The 21,398-nt window shown below is 34.6% G+C and overlaps 1 protein-coding gene and 1 long non-coding RNA gene across 2 annotated transcripts in view; one reads left to right on the top strand and one right to left on the bottom strand.

Annotated features, from left to right (window-relative positions):
- Nucleotides 1–20,120, top strand: part of LOC133327588 (uncharacterized) — a 29,681-nt gene extending 9,561 nt beyond the window's left edge. Inside the window, exon 2 of the long non-coding RNA XR_009754261.1 lies at nucleotides 19,968–20,120. This is a non-coding gene — a long non-coding RNA (uncharacterized LOC133327588). The remainder of the gene's footprint in view (nucleotides 1–19,967) is intronic.
- Nucleotides 9,244–12,966, bottom strand: LOC133327587 (cuticle protein 38-like). Its single transcript, XM_061536102.1, has 2 exons — nucleotides 12,955–12,966; nucleotides 9,244–9,636 (listed from the first exon to the last, which is right to left on the bottom strand). Exons 1-2 carry the CDS (start codon nucleotides 12,964–12,966, stop codon nucleotides 9,247–9,249), a joined length of 402 nt encoding a protein of 133 aa, XP_061392086.1. The 3' UTR covers nucleotides 9,244–9,246.
- Nucleotides 20,121–21,398: the final 1,278 nt, after the last annotated feature.

The raw sequence follows: 21,398 nt of genomic DNA, 5'->3' as shown, positions 1-21,398 counted from the left end.
AAACTGTACCAAAACGTAAACCGATATTGAAATTTTCGCTTAGAATATTTGAAACCCCATGAGAACCTGAAAAAAATAAATTATAGATAATTTGGTTGAGAAACGTGCTACGACCCCACCAAATACCAATTAATGGATATATCCCCTGGTAGATTTGGGACAGTAATAATAATTTGTTATAGGATTTTTTTACTCCATGAGAATCTAAAATAATAAATTGCAGTTAATCTGGTTGAAATATGTGCCTAAATATCGATTTGCGATGTAGCGTTATACTCTAAAAAATGACCCAATATTGATCATTGTTAGTAGTGGAATTTAACCTTATAGTGGGACTATTTCGAAAATATGCTTAAAAATCATATATTATTTGGTATGTTGCAAAAATTTAAAATAAAATAAGAAATGTGGAAAGACTTAAATATCGTATAAATACCCACTATTTTGGATTTTTTATTTTAAGTATGCGAATTACAATAGCCCATTTGCATATTCAATTAAATATCTAAACAAACAAAAAATAATATTTTCTTACCATTCCACGGCCTCTATGCTAAAAGATTTTTGTTTGCATATTTTGCCAAAAGCCAACGAAGAAATCGAAAAGCACCAATGCAAAAAAATGAATAAATAATTAAAAACAAAAGAATTGCATTCACCCACATTATAAATTTATGAATATTGTACAATAATATGTGGGAATTTTTGGTATTCAATTTCTGCATAAAGGTGGCTCTTACAGAGGTCGTTACTACAAATTACGCGCCATGTATTGTTTTAGATTTTTGCCTTTGCTGTTGTTGCCGTTGTTGTGGTAACTGCAACTAATATTCCTATAAAGTGTTTATAAATTTAGCTGGTATTTATTAGCATACCTAATGCAGTTGTTTGGTGCAGCCGTTCAGTCTCGAAACGCATTTAAATAATTTTCGGTGATAATGAGTTTTTAAATGTTCAGCATTGTTTTGTTTTAATTGGTAAATTTTGAGTATTTGGTACATATTATAATTTTATATAAACACAATAAGCAGAGCAATAAATCGGATATAGCAGGCCATGTGATACCCTGCACAAATACCACTGGATTTTGACTATCTGTACAGCTAAGACACAATACTAAGATATATTTCACGATAATAGAGGGAGTTTCCAAAACATGCATAAAAACATATTTCTTGGGGATATTTATAAAGCGTGGATTATACAATTATTTATATTATAAAAAAAAATACTTATAGACAAATATTTTAAATAAACAATTCTTTTAGAATATTTATAAATATTTCTACTTATAAATAAGAGCGAAAGAATACATAAACAATGGTTTATATGAAGCGAAGAGGGTAATAAATTATATTTATACACATTTTTAAAATTTTTAAAGAAATGAGAAAGTCTAGATTTAGTTCTTAATTTTTTGATTTTCTATATAAATTTTATTATATTTTGTGGAAAATTTTGTAACAAAACTTTTTTGAAGTTGGATATAAGGTGCAGATAGAAAAAAATTTGAAAACATTTTTAAAAGCGGGTTTAAACAATATTTTTGAGGAATATAGATTAACATTTATTGGATGATATTGATATTTAACATAGTCGGGCGGGGCCGACCATATGAAAACCTACACAACTGCCACTGAACTCTAACATAACAATATTATAAAGAGCAAATTTTATATCCTAAACAACTATGTTGTCGGGGTATTATAGCGTTGTGCAGCGCCAAGGGTTTGTGATGCCGCGAAATATTGGCCCAGACCCACCTTTAAGTATACCGATCGTCATATCTCGACTAGCTGAGTCGATCTACACATGTGTGTCCGCCCGTAGGACCAAATACTCAATTTTAGTCGTTTTTTTCTGGTCGCTCCAAAGACCGCAATTATGGCTCAAACATCGTGAGATTTTACACGGAAAAGGGGATCGGGTCAAAAATTAAGCATGCCTGTTTTGATAAATATCGCTTATTATTTAGCGGGTCAAATGGACCCCGACTTTTGTGTGAACATTTACAATATTTGTATTATATGGCATATATATGTACTCCTGAAGAACATAGACCGAGAGGTTGACATTATATCCAAGAGGAGTGATTGATTATTTGGTAACCCATTAACATTAGAGGGCAAACAACATTTTTCAAGAGGATCAAGGATTATGATGACACATAACATCACCCAATATTATATGCGTTGATCTTCCAGGTATGGCCAATATTCTTGGCCATATCTGGAAAACATAATTTTTTGCGTTTTTTTGAGCCGATCTATAGGCCAAAATTTAAAGCCGAACACAACCCACGGTGAAGAGAATCTGGACAAGTTATTGGAAAGGCTGTACTGAATATTGGGAATATTCGGAAAATATAACAGTGTAAGGAAGAAGTGCTGTTGATCTCTAATCTGTCAAGAGGGTGCAAATATCACCAAATAGAGTTCCATGGTACTGGTATAGGGTATCGAATGGTCGGCCGCCCGACATATATTTATTATCATCAAACTCTTAATTACCCACTTAATACTGAACAATAGTATTAATTTGTTAATGACTATTTAATGTTGGACAATTATTAATTTACAACCAATACTATGCAACCGTAACGAGTTAACACGAATTCTAATGACACTACATCGGGTTAACTTGATCAAAATTATTGCTGCAATAACGACATACATTTTTTTAACAGTAGTGGATTTCATATAAAAATCATTTTTTTCTTTTCATTGCATAATTGCATTTTTATTTAAAGTTGGAGACAATTCACGCATAACGTCAACAATGTTTGGTATTTCCTCAAAAAAAAAAAAAAAAAAAAAAAAAAAAAACAAGTGAAAAAGCGTTATGTTTGGCCGGGCCGAACTTTGGATACCCTCCACCATAGAAATACTAACAGGTACTTGAAATGAAAATATAGGGAAAATACCAAAAAGTGGACCTATACCGACATTTCTACAAGCCATAATATAATTTTCAAAAATTTTTAATGGATAATTATACCCTCAGCCTCATGGCTAATGAGGGTGTATACGCTTTGACAAGGTGAAAATGTGCCTCGTCGAAATATATTTGTTTTAGACCCCATCTTTCTTTGGACAAAATCCGTTTCAGAAAATTTAGATTTTCATCCATCGTACTATTTCTTCCAAACTTAGTTCAATTTCGAAGATTGGGAACATCGGTCCACTCCTTCTGGTACCTCCCGCACAGGGGCTAGGTCTAAATGCAGGTTATAGTTCATATATATAGTTCTTTATCGAACCTTACGTTCTAGTTTTCTATCTCGATATCCTACGCAGGTGAAAAGATTACAACGGAGTCTTAGAACAATACACGGAACAAATCAGAAAACGATGTTAATATAAAAAATGGGGTTATATGGGGACTACCCCAAAAAGTGGGCGAATACTAATAATTTTTGGTGGAGAGATTTGTTACCATATACGACTACAAAATACCAAATTGCAGCGAATTCGGTTGAAAAATGCGCTCAAGACCCCCAAAATACTGAAAATTAGGAGGTACCGTTATATGGTTGCTACCAAAAAAAGTGGACCAATATTTATAATTTTTTGTGGGGACATTTTGTACCCCATAGGAACCCAATGCACAAAATTTCAGCGTATTCGGGTGAAAAACGCGCTCAAGAACCCCAAAATAGCGAAAATTGGGAGTTACTGTTATATGGGAGCTATGCCTAAACGTGGACCGATATATCCCATCTTCGAACTTGACCTGCCTGTAGACAAAAGACAAACCTGTGCAAAATTCCAGCACCCTATATCAATTCCTTCGGAAGATAGCGTGATTACAACAGACGGACGGACGGACAGACGGACGGACGGACAAGGCTATATCGTCTTAGAATTTTACCCTGATCAAGAATATATATACTTTATAGGGTCGGAAATGATTATTTCGATGAGCTACAAACGGAATGACAAAATTAATATACCCACCATACTATGGTGAAGGGTATAAAAAAAAATTAAAAAAAAATCTTTACAATTATCATAATATCTCCCATGCCTGTAAACCGAAACGACATTTCCCTACTGTTACATTAAGAAATAAATATCACTCCCATTTCAATATTAAATATAACAATATTTTTTAAATATTTATAAATATCAACAATTATTAACTGACACAGTAGCAATATAATGTTTTTTTTTAAATTGCACATAAAAGTAATAATATGTATCGTTTAAAACTTAAACTCTATTGTCATAACTTGGAATTGCTACTTTGACCATCCATTGCGGTTTTAAACAAAAAATATTGACAGAGCCACAAACCAACAGTCAAGCACAGACAACAAGGTCTGTGTCTGCTGTACTGTTGGACAGACTCGAAGCAAAACGACATGCCTGTGACTAAGTCAAAACATTTATCGAAACATTTTGATACCAACCGAGGATAGATAATTGCTATGAATGTCTTTCGATGCAGATGGTGCTCGTCGTCGCCGTTGTTGTGAATGAAGTTATACACACACAGTTAGATATACATAGACCTGCAAAAAAAAAAATGAAGTTCATGTAAAAATAAAACGATAGCAATCTTGTGAATGGACAATAAAACGTTTATTTACTTTTTTTCGGTATGCAATAATAAAAATTGTATCTAAACCAAATTAATTTAGATTAGAGTAACGAGTGTAAATATCATTTATCATTAGCAATGAACATTGTAAGATTAAAGTTTAAGCATTTATAATTTACACCAATATTATTATGATTCAGCTGATCCGGTCAGCATTGTTGAATCACACTGTGATATAAGGTATTATGTCAAGAATTATTTTTAAAATCATATTTTTTCATATCGAGAATAAGGCGTGATTTCTTAGTTTTTCAAATATCCCATAGACGCGGATTTGTTAAAAATATTTTTGTTAATAACCTATAGTTCACGCATATATGCTATTAAAAAAATAAGACATAACAAATAATATATTTATACAATTCACCACACTGTGGTACAGGGTATTATGTCTTTATACATATGTTTGTAACAGGCAAAAGGAAACGAGATAGACATATGGTTCATTTTGAGAATATGCATAGAATCGAATTCTAAGTCGATTTATGCATGTCCGTCCGTCCGTCTGTCTGTCCATGTTAAATTGTAAACAATGTACAGGTCGCATTTATGATCCGATTTGGATGAAATTTGGCATACGTCACTTATTTGGCCCAAGTACGAACCCTATTGACAGCGTACTGAATTCAGCCTAGAATGATGTGTGCATAGTTTCGTGAAAATCGGTCCAGATTTACATATAGGTCCCATATATGTTTTCGTCCGATTTAAGGGAACCCCCCATTGACGCTTTTACCAATGCTTGTTAAGGTTTGTAACTTTCCACATATATATTTGAAGATTTAAAGGAGAAGAAAAATAATTAGAAAAAATTGTAATTTGTTTTGGTGTTGTTTTTATACCCTTCACCACACTGTGGTACAGGGTATTATGTCTTTGTGCATATGTTTGTAACAGGCAAAAATAATCGAGATAGACCCATGGTTCCTTTTGAGAATATGCATAGAATCACTTTCTGAATCGATTTATGCATGTCCGTCCGTCTGTCCATGGATGAAATGTCCGATTTGGATGAAATTTGGCACAGCTCATTTGTTTGGCCCAAGGACGAACCCTATTGAAATTGGGAAAAATCGGTTCAGATTTAGATATAGCTCCCATATATATTTTTGCCCGATTTACGGACTTTAGACCCTGAAAATCTTTCGATTTGCACGAAATTTGGCATAGCGTACTGAATTGAGCAACGAAAGATGTGTGCCAAGTTTCGTGAAAATCGGTTCAGATTTATATATAGCTCCCATATATAGTTTCGCCCGATTTACGGACTTTAGACCCTGAAAATATTTCGATTTGCACGAAATTTGGCATAGCGTACTGAATTGAGCCACGAAAGATGTGTGCCAAGTTTCGTGAAAATCGGTTCAGATTTAGATATAGCTCCCATATATAGTTTCGGCCGATTTTTGGTAAATGGCGTACCAAAGTCCCTACATATCTTTCGATTTGCACGAAATTTGGCATAGCGCACTGAATTAAGTCTAGAATGATGTGTGCAAAGTTTCGTGAAAATCGGTTCAGATTTAGATATAGCTCCCGTATATATCTTCCTCCGATTTAAGGTAAATGGTGTACCAAAGTCCTTATATATCTTTCGATTTGCATGAAATTTTGCATAACGTACTGAATTGAGGCTAGAATGATGTCTGCCCAGTTTCGCGAAAATCGGTCCAGATTTAGATATAGCTCCCATATATAGTTTCGTCCGATTTCATGTTAATGGTGCCCCAAAGTCCCTATATATCTTTCGATTTGCAGGAAATTTGGCATAACGTACTGAATTGAGCCTAGAATGATGTCTGCCCAGTTTCGAGAAAATCGGCCCAGATTCAGATATAGTTTCGTCCGATTTCATGTAAATGGTGCACCAAAGTCCCTATATATCCTTCGATATATTTGGATAGAGCTTCCATATATATTTTCGCCCGATTTTAAGTAAATTGGACATCAAACTCTTCATGCTAGTCAGGTTGACATCAAATTTTGCACAACGTACAAAATTGAGCATAGAATTACGTAGTTGCGTTTTCTAGAAGTACAGACATAGCCCAACAGATAACCTATTTATAGTTGATTGAAGTCGATTTATATAACTTATGGATATATAGGTAGATTCACATTTAGATAAATATCACATATTTTATTTCATCCAATTTCATGTTAATAGTCCTGTTTAATATATCCATAGTGGTGAAGGCTACCATATAGTCGGCCCCGTCCGACTTTACTACTTTCCTTACTGGTTTGTAATTTAAAGAAGTCCTTATTTTTGATGGCGGGCATGATAACTCCTCACTGGAACATCGGAATCCGAAAATTCCAACGGTGTTAGAAAGAGTACATGTCTGGCTGTCGTATGAACTAGGATTATTGACTCTGCTCTAAAATTAACAAAATGGTGGACCTTTGAAAAAATATTTTTGGAAAATAGTCAATTTTTTACCAAAAACCAAGTTAAAAAATAACGAAAATATTCACCGATTGGCTTTATCCGATACACTCACAGAGTTATCGTGCCCGCCATTAGCAAAAGAGAAAAACGCGTTTAAAGTTTGAGAAGCCCTTTAGCCGTCATTTGATGCTGACACAATAAATCGGCTATATCTTCACGAGTTCTTCAGATTTTCGCATGAAATTTTGTAGGGACATTCTTGAATTAGTTTAGATTCGAATTAAATCAAAAAAAATTTTGACCCCGAGAATGGGGGGTCCCCTTAAAAACGTATAAGATATTATGTCAAAAATTTATTTAAAAACCAAACCAGTAGTTTTTACAAAAATATTCTTTAACATAAACATTTGGCGTGGCATTATTAAAAAAATCGAGTAACTAAAAGTTGTGAATTTTTTAAAAATATTTTCTTCATATAACACATAGGCTTATATTTTTATACCCTACACAACTATGTCGCCAAGGTATTATAGCCTTGTGCAGCTCCAACAGTTTGTAACGCCCCGAAATATTGGTCCTAGACCCATCTTTAAGTATACCGATCTCATATCTCGACTAGCTGAGTCGATCTAGACATGTGTGTCCGCCCGTCCGTCTGTCCATTATAATTTGTGAACACGATATAGGCCACAGTTATGGACCAATCTTCACGACATTTTGCATGTAGGATTTTGGTAAAGATCGGATAATATTTAGTGGATGAAATGGACCAAATACTTAATTTTTGTCTGTTTTTCTGGCCGTTCCAAAAGCCGAAATTATGGTCCGAACATCGCGAATTCTTACATGGAGAAGGGAATCGGGCCAATGAATAAGCATGCCTGTTTTGATAAATATCGGTCAATATTTATCGGGTCAAATGGACCCTGACTTTTGTGTGAAAAATTACAAAATTTTTGCTCCTGAAGGACATGTACTCGAGAAGTTGATAGTATATCCAAGAGGAGTTGCTGACCTTCAAATTGGTACCAATTATATGGCTGTATGTACTCGGATGTGGGAGTTACACTTAAATATTTACAGGTGCTTACGTACTCAGATATATATATAGACCCGGAAATATAATGCCAATCGCTTTGAAATTTTCCATGAGGATCTAGGTATGATCAAGGATAACGCCTATAATTTTCGGCGATGGTCAGATAATAATATTGGGATGCAGTGGACCGAAAACTTAATTTTATGTGTTTTTTTCGAGTCGATCTATAGGCCACAATTGAAAGCCGAACATCACAACACAATCCACGGTAAGGGAACCTAGACAAGTAATTAGAAGGGCTGTACTGAATATTAGTAATATTCGGAAAATATGTCAGTGTAAGGAAGAGGTGCTGTTGACCTCTAATCGGACAAGAGGGTTGAACTATCACCAAATATTGCCCACGCTCGGAATAAATATCCGCAGAAAGTTTGCGTTCCGTCGTGGTTGTGCAGGGTATCGTATGGTCGGCCCCGTCCGACAATACTGCTCCGCTCACGGGTTTTAATTGTGTTTTTTAAGTATCCCATTGAGTTCGCTTTTTATGCATTTTTTATATATACAGTTTTTCTTTAAATAATTCACAAACAACAGTTTTTCGTATAAAAGTTTTTATTCTTTATTTACAAGATATGAAACAAACACACATTCATTTGCAAATTTATTAGATTTAAATAATTTGGCTAGAAAGAACTCAAAAATCTCATAAAAGAAAATTATTTAAAAAGAAGATTACTTAAATTACCAAGCACTCTCTCTAACTCTGATCATTTAAATAGTTCCTCAAAGTATGTTCTCTTAAAGCTCTCATTTTTATTGATGTCAACTCTATCTGCTTTGTTATTTTCTATTGTTTTGCTTTCTTCTCTAATACTTAATGGTAAAATGATATTCTTTAGTTTATATAGTCTCCTTCTCCTCAATCAAACTAAGAAAGAGAAGGCTTAAATAAACCAAAGAAACTAAAATTTCAAATCGTTTCGAATGCAATTTCTATAAAAAGAAAAAACAAAAAATAAATGACAAGATGAAATGGAGTAAAAGGTCATGATAATGATTAAAAATAATTTAACAATGAATTATTGTCGTTCGTTCGTGAGTCCATCCACACATGTAACACACTCGGGGAGTAGTCCTTTTTCAAAACTTTGTTTCGATGCAATAATCACTTTCCAATTCCGTTTAATGAGTTCTATGAGTTGAATAGTGGCTCTTAATGGTAGACAGAGTGACCATAACTGGCAAGACCATGGTGATAACCATAACCGTAAGCGGGAGCAGCAACAACAGCTGGTGCGGCATATGATTTGTAGACGGGAGCAGCAACCACAGCAGGGGCAGCATGTACAACGGGTATGGCCTTGGCTGATACCTTGTAAGTATTGGCGTATGAGGTGGCCACTGGAGCATAAGCCTTAACTACGGGAGCAGCTACAGCTACTGGGGCAGCATAGGATTTATAAATAGGGGCTGCATGTACAACAGGGGCAGCTACTGCATGATATGAGGTAGCATAAGCTGGGGCGGAGAGAGCCACACCATGACCATAACCACCAAGGTAACCGGCTGAGGCGACAGCGAAGAGGGCAGAGAAGACAGCGATCTGTGGCAATAAACAAACAAATGATAATTTCAAATAATGGGAACTTGAATTTTGTTGATAAGTATTAAACGGTAAGTCACAGACAAAAACTAAGAATTTGTAAAAACATAATTTGTAAAAAATTTATTTTTTCAATTAACCTGTAAGCGTAACTTTTTAAAACACTATTTTAGGCTATGCTATGCGTGGATTTTTTCAATATTATTCAAATTGTCATCCCATATCTGAAGTACGTCTCGATTTTCGGTATTTAAAGATTCACCTCCGTTCAGAGGTGTTTACGTTCGGCATTCCTGCATAATTAATACAGCTATGCAGGATAACTTTAAGTGGCACAAGATCAGAAGTTAAAGTAGGAAAGGACCTATCGGAGCCCTTCAATACCGAACGAGGATTCAGACAAGTTGACAGTTTGTTGTGTGTTCTTTTTTACATCCTGCTGGAAAAGGTCATACGAAACAACACATGTTACTCGTCTACGCCGCTGACATCGATATAATGGGTCGAACATTGCGAGCTGTAACAGCCACCTTTGAACGAATTACGAAGGAGTCTGCCAAAGTGGATCTGGCAGTAAACGGCGAGAAGACCAAGCAGATCAACGCGCAAGACGTCCAGTAGACTCGGACCAACTGTGGAACTTGAGAACTATAGCTTCGAGGTAGTTAAAGACTTTATATACCTTGGTACTGCCATAAATAAAACGAATGATATCAGTTTTGAAATTCGGAGAAGGATTGTGATGGCCAACCGATGCTACTATGGTCTGAGCAAACAACTCAAAAGCAAGGCCACCTCCCGTGCTAGTATATGGATCAGAAGCATGGGTACTTGCGCAAGCAGATGAGACAGCTCTTGGAGTGTTTGAAAGAAAAATTCTCCGGTGGAAAGACCAAGTAGAAAACATAATCTTGGAACGTGGTCTTCCAAATTGGTGGATATGCACACAAGACCGACGTGCTTGGAAATCTTTTTTAAGCTCGGCTTATGGAACAACAGTTATGTAAAAAGCCAGCTATGTAAGAAAGTAAAGATTCATAAGACACAGAACATTGATCAATTCGGATACTTCATTTGTCTTGGAATAAGAGATTTTTTGCTTTCAGTTAAATATTTAATGGGTGATGTACCAGAAGGATTGAGTCAACATTATTTTCGAACTTAATCTCTTTTGGGAAATAATAATTTGATATCCAAAAATTGAAACACACTTCAAATGGCGAGTGCACTGCGCTGTACACCAAGCCATACATATGAGGGGTCGTGTCCAACTGAATCGTAAAACTGTCTGTCCAAATTTTTGCCAACTATTTTGGGAGTTCTGGATATGAGGGCTATTGCAAAAACTTGGACCTATATTGAAAAATAGGCTGAAATTAAATGTCGGCAAAATACCTAAAATGTCGAAATATGTACCTATATCAATTAAATTTCTTCGAAGATGTATTTTATTCCCTAAAATCCCGATATACCTGATCGGTTCCTTTATATAACATAAAGATTTAAGGAAAGTAGTAAAGTCCGACGGAGCCGACTATAAGATACTGTTCACCACTTTGGGTATATTCAACAGATGAATCCTAACAGACGTCGTATTTTTAAAGGACCAGTAAAATGAAATTGAATCCATAAACATGTCATTCTGCAACCGATACTAATTTTTTCATTTGGTCAGATATAGAAGCTATATCTAAATCTGAACCGATTTCAGGAAACTTAACACACATCATTCTAGACCTAAGCATTTAAGCTGTGCCTAATTACGTGCAAACCGAAAGATATAAAGGAACATTGGTACACCATTTACCTTAAATCGGAGGAAAATATATTTCGGAGCTATATCTAAATCTGAACCGATGTTCACGAAACTTAACACACATCATTCTAGACCTAATTCATTACGCTGTGCCAAATTTCATGCAAATCGAAAGATATTAAGGGACTTTCATGCACCATTTACATTAAATCGGACGAGTATATATAACGGAACTATATCTAAATCTGAACCGATTTTCACGAAACTTAACACACATCATTCTAGACCTAACTCATTACGCTGTGCCTAATTTCGTGCAAATCGGAAGATATTAGGGACTTTGGTGCACCATTTACATTAAATCTGACGAAAATATATATGGGAACTAAATATATAAATCTGAACCGATTTTCAGGAAACTTAACACACATCTTTCTAGACCTAATTCATTACGCTGTGCCAAATTTCGTGCAAACCGAAAGATATTAAGGGAACTTTGGTGCATCATTTACATTAAATCGGACGAAAATTTATATGGAAGCTATATTTAAATCTGAACCGATTTTTCCCAATTTCAATATTGTTCGTGCTTGGGCCAAATAACTGACATATGTCAAATTTCATCCAAATCGGACCATAAATGCGACCTGTACTTTGTTCACAAAAATACATGGACGGACGGATGGACGAAGAGACGGACATCTCTTCGACATCGTCTCATAAAGTGATTCTATGAATATTCTCAGAAAGAACCATCTGCCTCTCGCGTTTCATTTTGCCTATTACAAACATATGCACAAACACATAATACCCTGTACCACAGGTGGGTTCTAAATACGGCGGTTATATCAAAACGTATGCATATATTGCAAATATTCAACCCAGATTTTTTTATCCCGAATACCAAATTGAAACATGTTGGAAAATTCCGTTTAAACGTTGAAATATGATTTGTCCAATACTTGGACCGATATATCACATTTGAATCCTAGGAGTAGTATTAATTAGCAAATTTCTATCTGAACGATTGCTGTATAAATATGGTTACTTAGCAGACATGACCACTGCATGGGTCTCATATGTTTATTTCGAGGTTTTGAAAGGAGAATGACAAATTGAATATGCACTCCACGGAAGAGAACAGTTCCACGCCATTCCTTGAGAGAAACGACCCTTCTTAGACTATATAGACACTGTGTTGATATATGTCATTTACTTTTTCAGGTTACATTTTTCATTGAAAATTCCATAACCACAAAACCATTCGTAAGATTTCCCTTAAAAATTGTCACATATTTCGATAAATTTGCTGAAGGATATTAATTTGCACAAATATATCCTTTACATGTTTTTAATATCATTATTTCAAAAAATTATAACATTTATTTTTTTTTTAATCTTTATGCACCCACTTTTAAGTAATTTTTTCTATTTTTATTTACGCCACTTGGGTCTTAAGTCTTTTGTTTTCACACACACACAAATAACGATTTTTTCGTTTTTATTTATTATTCTTGAAGTGTCCATTATCCTTTCAAATAATTCTCGCCACACATCCTTACCAATTTGAACATTTTGTTAGAAGAGATTTGTTTAGCTAGATGCTTAGAATTGTTGTCTGTTTAAGTTTAAAGCAACTTGTGGTTTGAATGATTATGACAAAAGCGTGCAATATTTATAGTTCCCAACCATGTTAAGAAAAATCAAAACATACTGAGAGATTACAACAACCACAACGGCAATAACAAGAGCAATTCACACAATTCTAAATGAATGAATGAACATACTTACATAGGTATGTAAGTATGGTTGTATGCAGCCATGTCTAGTTGAAAAAGAGTGACTGAATGTCTAGCTGGGTGCTGGGATTGTTTGGTGGCTGAGTAAGTAGATTTACAAAAAAAAAAAAAATAAATAAAAAATAAAAAAAAAAAAAATAATCATACAATTACACTAGGCATTAATACAATGAAAATTTACAACTAATACCATGTGGCAAAGCAAAATAAATGACAAATAAATTAATTTAAAAATCAAGGATTTAAAAATGAAGCTATCGAGGGATTTGTTATTATATAAATAGGAATAAAAATATATTTTTGGGATGCATCATATTTTTGATATAGCCTCTATATCACTATCATTTTCGATCCACGATCGATTCGCAGAATTCTGTACAGGTCCCACCCTATTTTCTGTATGTTTAATTTTCAAGGCGCATTTTCAAATCGAAGTGACAGTAATTTAACATTGCGAGTAGTGTTGGCGGATTATTAGGGATACCATATGTATTTTTTTTGGCAAAATAGTCAGAGTTTTATAGAAACAAAAATTTATTAGTGGGGAAAGTATGGCATGGTCCACCAAGAGGTAAGGCACTGACCCTCATCAGTTCCCTTGGTTTTTTCTTAGGGATGTTTTCCCCCGCCGTTATTTTGAAATATAGACCCGTGTTTTAATATAGAACACATTTAAAGGTCCTGCTCCATTTTTGATAATAAAGTTAAAGTATTAAAGTACCCAGCCAAATTTTCCAATCTAGTTGTCATGAAAACGAAGATATTCCATACACCCAATCTTCCTCTTGAATGCAGGTTTGGTAAAAAATATTACGACGTACAATCGATGCATCAAATCCCTTCATATGATATTTATACATCTTCAAAATTTTGACCCTGACCCTATAACACCCTTACAACATTTTTGTGTAGGTTATCAATATGCCGGTACAATTGTAAAGGCTAATATATTAATTATTCCCTGCACCACACTGTGGTACAGGGTATTATGTCTTTGTGCATATGTTTGTAACAGGCAAAAGGAAACGAGAAAATCGGTTCAGATTTAGATATAGCTCCCATATATAGTTTCGTCCGATTTAAGGTAAATGGTGCGCCAAAGTCCCTACATATTATTCGATTTGCATAAAATGTGGCATAGAGTACTGAATTAGGTGCAGAATGATGTGTGGCAAGTTTCGAGAAAATCGGTTCAGATTTAAATATAGCTCCCAAATATAGTTTCGTCCGATTTAAGGTAAATGGTGCACAGAAAGTCCCTACATATCAATCGATTTGCATAAAATGTGACATAGAGTACTGAATTAGGTCCAGAATGATGTGTGCAATTTTCGTGAATATCGGTTAAGATTTAGATATAGCTCCCATATATATTTTCTTCCGATTTAAGGTTAATAGGGTACTAAAGTCCTTCTATATCTTTCGATTTGCACGACATTTGGCACAGAGCACTGAATTGGGTCTAGAATGATGTTTGCCAATTTTCGAGAAAATCGGTTCAGATTTAAATATGGCTCCCAAATATATTTTTGTCCGATTTAAGGTAAATGGTGCGCCAAAGTCCCTACATATCATTCGATTTGCATAAAATGTGGCATAGAGTACTGAATTAGATCCAGAATGATGTGTGCTAAGTTTCGAGAAAATCGGTTCAGATTTAGATATAGCTCCCAGATATAGTTTCGTCTGATTTAAGTAAATGGTGCGCCATAGTCCCTATATATCATTCGATTTGCACGAAATTTGGCACAGAGTACTGAATTAGGTCCAGAATGATGTGTGCCAAGTTTCGTGAAAATCGGTTCAGATTTAGATATAGCTCCCATATATAGTTTCGTCCGATTTAAGGTAAATGGTGCACACAAAGTCCCTACATATCATTCGATTTGCATAAAATGTGGCATAGAGTACTGTGGCATAGAGTATGGTGCGCCTATGTCCCTATATATCATTCGATTTGCACGAAATTTGGCGTAGAGTACTATATATATATATATATATATATACTTTCGTCTGATTTTAAGTAAGTGGGGTATTAAAGACCTAGAGCTAGGCCGATTGGCTTTGAAATTAATATAAATTAATCTCGTGCAAGTTTCCTTGATATCGGTTCAGATTTAGATATACCATAGCTTCCATATATAATTTCGACCATTTCAATGCGTGTTTGATTGATATTAAATTTTAAGCAGTGAATCATACCAAATAGCGTGCATAAAGTTTGCTTAAAGTCAATTTTCAAAGTATGGAATAGATTGCAGAATGGCATGTGTAAGGTTTACTTATAGACAAAGATCGCATTTTTAAGTTCGTTCAATTTAATGTCAATATTCCTTCGAAAAGACGACATCTGTAAAGATACGTATGTAGAATATCCCCAAAGTGGTGAAGGGTATCATATAGTCGGCCCAATCCGACTTTACTACTTTCCTTACTGGTTTTTTATTCGGATAGTTAGTTTTCTTTGCATTTTAGAAGTATAACATAAAAGGCTACCACATGTTTTGTAGTCCATTTTTTTAAATGTATTGAATCCTCTGTGGCTTAACATATCGACATGTTTCATTATTTTTATGATTCGTTAAAATATTTGTTTTTTTACTTAACCGGAAATATTTTAAATTTGTTCGCGCTATTTTTTCAAAAGAAGTCGGCATTAGAAAAAAACTCTTAATTTGAGTTCTTAAAACCACATAACCATGATTGAGATTTTTTTTCTTCATTGTGGTATGACATGCATTGAAGCGTAATCGTAGCAAAAAATTTGTTGAGTACTATTTTTTTCTATGGTTTAATGATTGATTTAATTAGTTAATTTAATAGAAATTAAATGTTAATTATCAACATAATCTTTGTTCGTAATTGTTGCAGTTCTTTTTGTATAGTCATTTGGGGTTGTTTTTGAATTTCGATAATTATGAGTTGTTTATTGCAAAATTTCTAAATCACAATAAATATAGAAGTACGACCCTGTCGAATAGTTTATGTTTATTTATTACTAGCAGACCCGGCAAACGTTGTTTTGCCATCGGGTAAAACGCAAAGAAACTATATATCGCACCATCTGTGGGACGAACTTAAAATTAAACAGAAACACTCCTCACGCCCCATAAAGCAAATACATAAAATTTGGTCAAAATTGGTTCTTGAGTTACGTTGTAAAAACACAAAAAATAAACTAAATATTGCGCCATCTGTCGGATGAACTTCAAACTACACAGAATCACTCCTCACGCCCCATAGTGCCTGTACATACAATTTTGTCATAATCGGTGCAGTAGTTTTTGAGTTTAGCGATCACGAACATACACGTAATTTATATATATATAGAAATATTTATAAAATTGTATTTATATTTTCCCCAGTAAATTCAATTTAAATACATGATCATCAAAATATAATTAGAATTATTAACACCTCAACTAATATGGCACACAGTCCATATAATCAACATTTGAATAATTTACTTGAAACTTGAAAATCAAAATATTATTTCAGCAATAAATAAATCAATCGATCATCGATTTTACATCCAATAAACATTTATTCAACCATGAACGGAAAATGTGTTCAGCTCATTAAGGCCCACATCGTTGAGGTAAATTGTGGAATAAATATTATTTGCCGAACTTGGCATTAAACAGTCATATCAAAAGACTTAAGCGACAAACACGTTATTAATCAAACATGAAATCGATCAAACGGCGATTACAAATCAACACCACCCTCCCTAAATCAATGCAATTGCATTTACCACACAAAGTCAATAGCAAAGTATTGATTCGTGCAATATATCTGTATGTCATTATTCACAATCACATACATAGATACATGTAATCGATATATAATTAAGTATTTTCGTATTTGTTTTCTAACGTTATTTTAATAACTGTAAATGGTATGAATGACCATAGCGGTTTGAAATGCGAGAAAAATACAAATTCTTAGAACTGATTCTTTGATATTTTTGTATCGGTTAGCTGTTAAGAATTTCCGTTACTGAACATTGTCACTTGAGCCCAGTACCGTTTCACTTTTTTTGTTGTTGGGGTACTTGCTGCTGAGTTTACTGAACGCCTGAGCGACAGAATTATTGCAAAATATCCTGTTTCATGGTTTAAAAAAAAAATATAACAACGAAACGGAAAATACTTAGAAATACCAAATTGACATGAGTTTTCACATTCGTAGCTAGGTTGAAATTAATTTAGAACAAACAATAGCTTTGATTGGGGGTTTTCAAATGCAGAGTGTCTGTGTGTGCAGTTTGGTGTTTGCGGTTGAGGAAATAAGAATTATATTACAATTAGTTGCAATTAATAGTTAATATACAACAAATATTCGTTGCAATTGAAAATCTGTCTTTGAACTTTCTGTGTTTTTGTCACATTAAACTGGAAATAATATAGTAACATGGCTACTGTTGACGTAATACATAGAATGAGTTTTGAACTTATTAATATCCGTCCATATATCTGCCCCTTTATAACGTCCCTTTGTCATTTCGTTCGCAAGACCTCAAATATACATTACATATTGGGGATAACCAAATTTTTTCAACATCTCGTTTTATACCCCTAAATTTGAGAACCTCGGTATGTGAAAAATCTTGGCCCAATGTAACATCCTGGAGGTCTGTAGCTTGATATTTCCTTTTCTCCTGGTAGTAATTTGCTATTACATAGCACACATATATCATATATTATTTTAAAGATTTTTTGGCACTTTTTCCTACCTAAAGGGCTGCAATTTGGCATTTCGGTGTTTGGAAGGCTGGCAAAAATTTGGTCTTAAAATAATTGTTATTTTTTTTTGACATAGCCCAATTTTCGGTATTTCGAGGCTTGTAGCCGTTCTTTATCAAAATAGGAATGCTTATTTTTTGACCAATCCCCTTCTCCATGCAAAATTTCGCGATATTTGGGTCATAATTGAGACCTCTGGAGCGACCAGAAAAACCGACAAACATTAAGTATTTAGTCCATTTCATCCCCTAAATATTAACCGATCTTCATCAAAAATAATGGGGGTCTGCATTGGGCCGAACCCATCCTACATGCAAAATTTCTTCAAGAATGGTCCATAACTGTGGCCTGAATTGTGTTTACAAAATATAATGGGCAGACGGACGGACGGACACACATGTCTAGATCGACTCAGCTAGTTGAGATATGACGATCGGTATACTTAAAGGTGGGTCTAGGACCAATATTTCGTGGCTTTACAAACATTTGAGGCTGCACAAAGCTATAATACCCTGACAACATAGTTGTGTAGGGTATAAAAATTGAAAAAATTAAAATAAGATAGTAAGATGGCTACTGTTGAGGTAATTCATAGAATAAGTTTTATTTTTTTTAAATATCTATCCATATATCTGTCCCTTTACAATACGCTCTAAGTTAGTCATATTGTTTGCAAGATCGGGAAATATTCACTGGTAACCCCATATATTATATATATTTATATTGTGGATCAGAATAAAATTCTATTCTATAAAATCTTTCGGATTTTAGCATATGGAAATTTTTGAAAAGGTAGATCGGTCCACGTGTTGGTTTAGTCCGCATATTTTATTTTGGAGGTTTTATTCGCATCTTCCTACCAAAAGGGCTGTAATCTGACATACCGGTTTTTTTGAGGCTGATATGGCCTTAAAAACAGGTCCAGCCCAATGTTTGGTATTTTTATGGATTTAGCCGGATTTTCCAACCCAAGAGGCTTTAATTTCAGTGTTTTGAAGGCTGACATAAATTTGTGCTGAAAATAATAGTTATAGGACCATATAGGACCAATTTTCGGTAATTCGAGACATTTTCCAACTCTAAATTGACATTTCAACTCTTAGCTGGCATACATATGCGTAGAAAATAATAAGTATAGGTAAATTTTTCGACATGTCCCATGTAGAGGGTGAGATGAAAAAACTGCAACCAACTTCAAACAGCTGTCATTTCTAAGCCACTCGCCCGAATAAATCTTTTGTGTCTCGTACCATGGCTCGTTACCGTGATACTGGTACCGTAGCCCGACGTCAAGGAAGTGAACGGAAGAAAACAGCAACATCAGCAGAAATGGTTGGAAAAGTGAAGAAGCGACTTGATCGAAACCCGCGTGACCAAAAAATGGCTCGTAAGCTGAACATATCGCAATATTCCATTCGGCAAATATTGAAAAATTAGCTCGGGGTAAAGCCATTGAAATTCCAAAAAGTGCAAGAACTTACACCACAACAGAAAGAAAATAAACGCAAAAAAGCTACAGCGTTGCTTCGCATAGCCGAAAGTGGTGAACTGCCGAATTTGGTTTTCTCCGATGAGAAAACATTCGTTGTCCAGCAGTTTGTAAACACACAAAATGATCATGTTTACTTGCCAAAGAGGTTAGCTGAAATTTTGCACTTTCGGTTGGCCACCAGAACTCAAGCGCTGGCCATGGTGATGATGTGGGTCGCCATAACAGCCGATGGTCGCTCCCCGCTCGTATTTATCTACCGTGGCATCAGAATAAATGCCGAATATTATCGCGAAAATATTCTGGAGGGTATACTAAAACCTTGGGCATGCAAACATTTTGCCGCAGACCTTGGACATTCCAAGAGGACTCAGCACCATCGCACTCAGCACGCGCCACCCAAAAGGGTTACACAATGAGGATCCTCGCTTCATTTCCATCGCACAATGGCCACCAAAATCTCCGAATACAAGTCCGTTGAACTATTGTGTCTTGCGTATTTTGAAAATCAAGGTTGACACTAAAAAAAACCAAAGTGCAAGCGCTTCGCCGGCAATGGACCAGAGTGTGACGGTTTCATTGGCCGTTTGAAGGCCATAATTCGTGACAATGGTGACCAATTCGAACAAATCTAAACTTATTCTAAAATTTGATGCTCTTTCCGACATTTTTTGCTTTCATACAATAAAATTAAAAATTAAGGCGTTTGACTTTGTTGCAGTTTTTTATCCCACCCTGTAAAAAGATCCCGCCCAGTTTTTAGTATTTTGAGGGTTTTAACTGCATTTTCATAGCAAAAAGGCTCGCATTTGGCTTTTCTGGGTTTTGGAGAGGCGCTGGCGTACATCTGTGCAGAACATAAAATTCCGCCCAATTTCCCATATTTTCAAAATTGTAGGTGTTTTAAAAAAAGGTTTGCATTTTATAGCTTTAATTTTTAATAATGAATTACATGCATCTGTTGGCTTTCTAGTTTCAATTAAAATTTGAATGTATTTTCATATATTCCCACATAAAAAAAATTCATCTGCCTACGCAAAATAATATTTAAATGCCATTTTCACTAAAACTACCTTTCCAAATCTACAACAGAGCAATTAAACGACATTTATAACAAACATTTATTAATAAATTAAAATTTTTCAAATCCAGGCAAATAAATGCTCTATATTATTAATGATATGTTACGCATAATTAATGGCGAAACACCAATGATAACTTGATGCAGTTGTTTATATATTTTTTAATTTTTGTGTTAGTAGTGTCAGCTCAACAAGCTTGTAATCCAATGTGGTGTGGACACCTAAGCGTGTGGTCCTCGAAACAACAAAAACAGTTTGTAAGCTGATAAATCAACATTTATTGTAATTGATACACTCTTTCAAAATACGAATAAAAAAATCGAAACGCTACTTTTTGCAGGGGTAATAATTGGTTAAATGACACGAACACAAGTTGCGATAATTTACGCAAAAGATAAAAAGAACAACACCAAATCAAGGAGGTGAAAAGGTAAATGATTTATGACACAAATGGTGGATTGATTTCAATAGGCAAAACTTGGAGAGGGAAAATTAGAAGAATAATTTTTCCTCTCCAATGCTTACTTAAACGACATTAAAATTTTTACAAATTCAGCAGCGTTCAGTAACAGTCCAACATATCTATATCGCATTCAAAATTTAAATATTCTGACAGCATCACAAATTACCACCAATCATAGTTATAAATCCAAACCGGCTGAATGTGAGTCAGTGGCATAAATCATAAAAACTGATTTGAGTTCTGATTCAATCAATTCTATGATTTGATCTAAATTTCAATTGGATTTGCAACCCAACACTTGTCAGAGCAAAACAATTTTGTTTTGTTTCAAAAAAATAATCAAACACCCAGTTAATGTCAAGGTCATTAAAGGCCGTAAGCTTGTCGACTTTGTCTTTTAGCAATTACTTACAAAAAATTGCTTACAA

Source organism: Musca vetustissima, unplaced genomic scaffold (assembly GCF_032173495.1).
Source record: "Musca vetustissima isolate MV318-11 ecotype Yass unplaced genomic scaffold, APGP_CSIRO_Mvet_v1 utg63109, whole genome shotgun sequence".
Classification (NCBI taxonomy): domain Eukaryota; kingdom Metazoa; phylum Arthropoda; class Insecta; order Diptera; family Muscidae; genus Musca; species Musca vetustissima.
This window is presented reverse-complemented; position numbering and strand designations above follow the sequence as displayed.